General features: G+C 51.1%; 1 protein-coding gene across 2 annotated transcripts in view; it reads left to right on the forward strand.

Moving 5' to 3' along the window:
* The window catches only part of Slc8a2 (solute carrier family 8 member A2), a 30,294-nt gene extending 23,803 nt beyond the window's left edge, over positions 1-6,491 (forward strand). For both annotated transcript variants that reach the window (XM_028779516.1, XM_028779517.1), the window contains 2 exons: positions 3,209-3,487; positions 4,773-6,491. In XM_028779516.1, the coding sequence (XP_028635349.1) occupies positions 3,209-3,487; positions 4,773-5,149 (656 nt within the window). In that variant the 3' untranslated portion in view covers positions 5,150-6,491. The remainder of the gene's footprint in view (positions 1-3,208; positions 3,488-4,772) is intronic.

Below are 6,491 nucleotides of genomic sequence, written 5' to 3' on the forward strand. Positions count from 1 at the left end.
AGATAGATAGATAGATAGATAGATAGATAGATAGATAGATAGATAGAGTGTAATGGCAATGGGTCCACCCCACCCCCTCGAAACCCCATAAGGCCTTGGGCTACTCGGTTGCCATGGACACAATCACCAGGGCACCTGACTCTGTGGTCCTTACCCTTCTTAGTTCGTCCACGGATCTATGGCGCCCTCATGTGGCCAGAAGTACAATGGCAGTTGAATCCACAGATTCTATCTTGGAAATTTACATAGGACCCTTTGTGACACAGATGGGTAAACTAAGGCTCAGATAGAGGAAAGGACTCCCCCAAATCTCTCAAACAGTTTATAATGAGCTCTGCAGATGCAATTCAGGACTCCATCTCAGAAGTTTTCTTCTGGGAGGCCTCAACTAGAGAAACTAATATGCAAGGAGTTATGGTTAAAGAAAATGTTGGGCAGAGATAGCTCAGCAGGTAAAGGCGACTGCTGCCAAGCCGGATAATCTAAGTTAATTCCTGGGACCCATGTGATAGGAGAAAACTGACTCCTGCAATTTGTCCTTTAATCTACACACACACACACACACACACACACACACACCAAATAAACAAGTGTAAAAAATAAAAAGAAACTATTGAGTGCAGTTTCAAAGTTAGGGCTGTGGAGATTATGAAGTTGTCCTAGAGATGTCAGCATGGTTGGCACAGCCCTCCGAAGCCACAATTTTTAGTGTGTCTGAGGGAGATGCTGTTTGAGTGGGAAGCAAAATGGAGAAATGGCTGACACAGCACTGTCCCTGGTCCTGTAGAATTCACAGCACAGTGGAAATGACAGACACATCACAAAACAGTGACAACACTGGGGACGACAGACATAGGAAGAGAGACCTCAAAAGCCCACATGAAGCTTCTGACCCAGCCTGGAAGTAAGAGAAGGCTTCTAGGAAAGGGACACCATGCTAAGGCCTAGACTGGGGAAAGTTGTGTGCAACAAGGAGGGGGCAAACAAGCGTGACCGTCCTGGGTAAAAGGAGCACCAAAGACTTAGAAGTCTGGGTGTTTGGAGGGAGCACCAAGGATGGAAGTCTGGTGTTTGGGGATAGTGATTAACTTGGGGTTTGAGGAAGGGGTTGGCCATGAGGCTGCAGAGCAGCAGAGTCTGGATGCTTTGGCAACAGAGAGCCATAGTGGAATCTGGAACAGAGCAAGGAAAAGCCTAAGAGAGGCAGTCTGTGCCTGGTCTGCACTGGCCTCAGCTGCCTCAGTACACTTCAGGTACGATGAGTCTATCTATCTATCTATCTATCTATCTATCTATCTATCTATCTATCGAGACAAGGTCTCATTATATAGTTCTGGTTAGCTTAGAACTCTCCATGTAGACCAAGATAGCCTCAAACTCACAGACATCTTCTTGCCTCTGACTACCAAGTGCTGAGACTAAACACATGCCCTGCCCTGCGTGCCTGGATCTGGCTCCTCTTCGCTTTCTCACTCTAACCTTGCGCCCTCAGCGTTGCAAGTGTCAAGTCCACAGTCCTAGCAGGAACAAAATAGAAATCAGGGGAGCCGGAAAGGGTGGGGAGTGTCGGCTGAGTTTTCCAGTTTCATTTCTGATTTCCATTTTACTTATGGTTGAAGCTAAAAGTTTGGTCTTGCAGAACTGAGAAACCACAAAACCCACTTGGATGAGTACAAAGTCAAGGTTTTCTTTCTTTGGCAAGCCAGTGGTTAAGTAAGTTAGAAAAGAGAGAGCAAGCTGGGTGTTGTGACTGGAGTCCTACAGTCGGGGCAGGGTCACGCTCCTCTTCCACCACTGCAGGGGTTCTCCTGTTTCTTAGAAAACTTTCGGATTTGTAATCACAAATTCTGGCAAGTGGCTTCAGGACTCAGCTGGCTTAGCCTCAGTCTTGCCTTCCTGCCTGCTGGCCGCTGGCCATCTTCTTTACCAGCACCCTTCCAGCTATAATATTTGGCACCCGGGAGCCTACTCTGTTTCACATTCATCACCTCCTGCTTATCAGCTCAGGATGAGGATTCCAGATACTTCTAGGCTTTCAAATCACACAAATGTCTGAGTGCCAAAAGCCAATCTGGTCACAGTAAAGGACAGGATGGGACTCCATGCAAAGCTCAGAAGATAAACACGTGCAGGGCACCTGTACCGAGGGAACTAGAGCATTTCAGAACCCCTCCTTTTGTCTTATTGCCAGAGAAGGAGAGAGTGACCCACCGTTGCAAGGGATTATGGGAAAGTATTATTGCTAGAAGCAGGGGGATTCTGGGAGAGTGCATATTTTTATCTGAGGATGTGGCTGTTGCTAACCTCAAGGGATTCTGGGAGCTTAGCTAATTTTAGCTGGGTATTTGTCTCTGTCTTGCTCCCGGAGACTCTGGAAAAGCCAGTTGTGTTAAGCTGACTGTGGAATCTTGGTGTGCATTTTGTCAATGTTGCTTGGGATGGAACCCAGATCCTTTCACATGCTAGGCACAGTCTACCTCTGAGCCAGAGCCCCAGGTCGCTGCAGTGACTCCCAAGAGTGAATATTTCTAGCTGTACAGATGGCTGTCAGTGGTTGTGAGGACTTTTGGGGAAATGACTATTTTTAGCTCAAGACATGGTCATCTCTAGCAGTCAGGGTTTGTGAGATGCTGGGTGCTTTTAGAAAGGGATTTATGGCCTTCTCGAGCTTTGAAGGGTTCTGGGAAAACAAATGAATTTATCTATGCCCAACACTCTTTTGGCTGCAAGGGATGCTGGGGAAGCATGTTTACCTGGGCCCAAAACTCTCTTAGCTGCAAGGGATTCTCAAAAGTGTGTTTACCTGGTTCCAACACTCCCTTCGCTGCAAGGGATTCTGGGAAAGTACATATATTTACTTTTCTCCAACATTCTCAGCTCCAAGGGATTCTGGGAAACCAAATTTACTTAAGCTCAGTATTTATTCTCTTAGCTACAAACCTGAGAAAGCAAATAAGGTTCCCTTGGCCCAACACTCTTAGCTGCTAGGAATTTTGGGAAATTACATTTACCTGGGCCCAACACTTTCTTAGCTGCAAGGGATTCTGAGAAAATAAATATATTCATCTCAGACCAACATTCTCTTAGCTGCAAGGCATGCTGGGAAAGCAGTTCTTGTGGAACTGTCTGGAAGCCTAACACAATGGAGCTGTGTAAGCAAGGAAGTCTGAGGCATGGTGTGTGCCCCAGCTGGGTCATGTGCCCACAGGGGACGAGGAGGAGGATGAGGATGGGTCTCGTGAGGAGCGGCTGCCATCCTGCTTTGACTACGTGATGCACTTCCTGACGGTGTTCTGGAAAGTTCTGTTCGCCTGCGTTCCACCCACGGAGTACTGCCATGGCTGGGCCTGCTTTGGTGTCAGCATCCTGGTCATTGGTCTGCTCACGGCCCTCATCGGAGACTTGGCCTCACACTTTGGGTGCACCGTGGGCCTCAAGGACTCAGTCAACGCCGTGGTCTTCGTGGCCCTGGGCACCTCCATCCCTGGTAACGCCCCGTGAGGCGGCCCTGCAAAAGAATATGACAGGGCCAGGGAGGGGCCCTGTGGGTACAGTGTGCTGGCTGACCCCACCCCAGAGCCATCGGGGAAGGGATCCGAGGGGACTAAAGTGACAGGAAATGGTAAAAAGTAGTCGCAGACTACATAAGAAGGGGAGGCCCCCACAGGGCTTGGGAACGGACTCTGTTTCTGGAAAACCTCACTAAACCCATTGTGTGGGGGGAAGCTCCATAGAGACAGGCCCTCCCCAGATGATTTCACAGCTCCATGTGGTAGATGGTTGGAACCCTCTCAGAGAGCAGCTCGAGGGCCTTCTTATTCCACTGTGTGGGTTTTAGGGATCAGACTCAGGTCATCATGCTTTGTGGCAAGTGCCTTTACCTGCTGAGCCATCTTGCCAGCTCAGTGCCCAGCCTTTTATATGGGCACTGGGATCCAAACTCAGATCTTTATGCTATATTTACAACCAGGGACCCATCTCATCAGCCGTTTTGTTTTGTTTTGTTTTGTTTTGTTTTGTTTTGTTTTGTTGTAGAGGTCTCAGGTAAGTCCAGACTGGTCTAGAACTCACTATGTAGAAGAGCCTGGCCTCGAACTTCTGACCATCTTGCCTCTACCTCCAAGTGTTTGGATTATAGGCATGTACCACCACCACCTTTTTTTTTTTTTTTTTTTGAGATAGGGTCTCAATTTGTAGTCTTGGTTGCCCTGGAATTGACTATGTAGCCCAGGCTGACCCCAAACTCATGATGATTCTCTTTCTTCAGTCTCCCAAGTGCGAGGAGTGAAGGTTTGCGTGCCACCCTGGCTAAATGAACTCAGATGAGAGTAGAGAGCAGACAGTATAACGGTGAACATGCCCCAGAAACAGGGCAGTGTCTTGGGTCCTGTTGGGAGGCTGAGGCCATGATCATCTGAACCCCAGAAAACCTCTTGGGGAGCATAGCACATTAGGGACAAAATGGGGAGACTCGGTTCCTTCATCAATAGGAGAGCATTCGTGGGGGCACGCAGCTGTTTTCAGAGGGGGTGTGATGGGAAGAGGACTGGGCAGCAGCAACCCCTCCAAAATTAAAAAGTGGCTCCCTCTAGGAGAGCACAATGCCTTATGCCATTGAGAGTAGGCAGTGGAGCCTATTGGTTGCACAAAAGTCCCAAAGAAGTGTTCCACAGAAAGTGGAGCTCACTGCATGCAGACCAATCCCAAAAGGAAGTAGGCAATAATTTGGGGCGTCACGCACCCTCTCTCACCCCCGTGTCTTGTCCCTGTAGACACGTTTGCCAGCAAGGTGGCCGCGCTGCAGGACCAGTGCGCCGACGCGTCCATCGGCAACGTGACCGGCTCCAACGCGGTGAACGTGTTCCTGGGCCTGGGTGTGGCCTGGTCGGTGGCCGCTGTGTACTGGGCGGTGCAGGGTCGCCCCTTCGAGGTGCGTGCAGGCACGCTGGCCTTCTCAGTCACACTGTTCACCGTCTTCGCCTTCGTGGGCATCGCAGTGCTCTTGTACCGGCGCCGGCCACACATCGGCGGCGAGCTGGGCGGCCCGCGGGGACCCAAATTGGCCACCACCGCTCTCTTCCTGGGCCTCTGGTTCCTCTACATTCTCTTCTCCAGTCTGGAGGCTTACTGCCACATCCGGGGCTTCTAGGGCCCTAGCCGCCGCCCTGAAGGTGGGGACTTAGTGGCATTTGCTCTTGGACCCACCCCTGTCTCCCTACCCAGATTCAGTCTGGGTACTACCTAGGCTCCTCCTCATCAGCCTTCTTCCTGGGATCAGCCTCCCTTCCTCCCTGGAATTCCCTCCCTTCTCAGCAGCACCCCCTTCAGTCCATCCTTTGTGAGTTACACCGGAACCCCATGGCCAGACCCGAACCCACCAGATACTACTTCTCTGTCTCCCTGGACACTTAGCCTGATTCTGTCCCCTTGTGTCCCCTCCTTCAAGCCATGAACCTCCACCTGTGCCCCTAGGTCTTAGAACATCTCCCTAGGTACCTCAGAGGGAGGCTGTGCCATCCCAGGACGCCACCCATCACCGCCCTTACCCCCCAACCCTCAGGGAGCTCCCTTGCAGTCCCCAGGGGAAGGAATAAATGGGTGTGAGGGGGACGGGGGAAGGGCACGCACCTTCCCTGATTTATCCACTCAGAGGCTTGGAGAGGGAGGAGGGACGTTTGGAGTTTCTGTCCCCGGGCTCAGCCGGAGGAGGCACATCTTGAACCTACCACTTCTGACATTCCAGCGCCCTACTCGCCCTCCACTACCTCTGAGAGCCTAGCCATGCCTTGGAGGGAGGGGCCTGTGTGTGTATATAGTGTGTTTGGGGAGGGGGGACACGGGAGGGTGCATGTCTTGGGGGAAGGGGCGTTGACAGACATTCCCTTCTGAGCGGGCAGCACGACTCACAGCCTTGAGAACCGGCTTAGTGGATGAGACTGAGAATCAAAGGGAGTCCAGTCGACCTCCCCTGACAATATTCTAGAAGGGTTAACGAAAATACTCTAATCGAGAAGGTTTATTTTGCCCTCAGTGCCAGCCAATCTGGGCAGGACCCTCGAAGAGGAGACCGAGGGTCCCAGAGGACCAATGCTACAAGCCAGCAAATGCTGCCACATCTCTGCCTGTTGGGGGGCGGGGGTGGAGGGGAGGGCGGGAGGGGTGCTGGGTGGGGGGCTGGGTGGGCATTTTTAACTTTGCGGGCCATACATCTGTTGGTAGGCCACCTGCATTTTCTTACTGTTGATGTCTCCTGCCCAAAAAGACATCCTTGGGGAACGGGGAGTGCTGCCCACTCCTTGTGACCTAGGTGACCCTGCCACCCTCATAGCTTTCTGCTTTCCCTAAGTTATTATTTTTGCATTTTCTCATCCAGTTGTGCATCGGATCCATTACCCACTGCCCTTTTCACCCCTAGCTCATCAGCATCACTCGATGTCCCTTCTCTGTGATTTCTGTAAAAATTGCCATAAAACTTTGAAATTCTGCCTGAA

Source organism: Grammomys surdaster, unplaced genomic scaffold (assembly GCF_004785775.1).
Source record: "Grammomys surdaster isolate TR1022 unplaced genomic scaffold, NIH_TR_1.0 354, whole genome shotgun sequence".
Lineage (NCBI taxonomy): Eukaryota > Metazoa > Chordata > Mammalia > Rodentia > Muridae > Grammomys > Grammomys surdaster.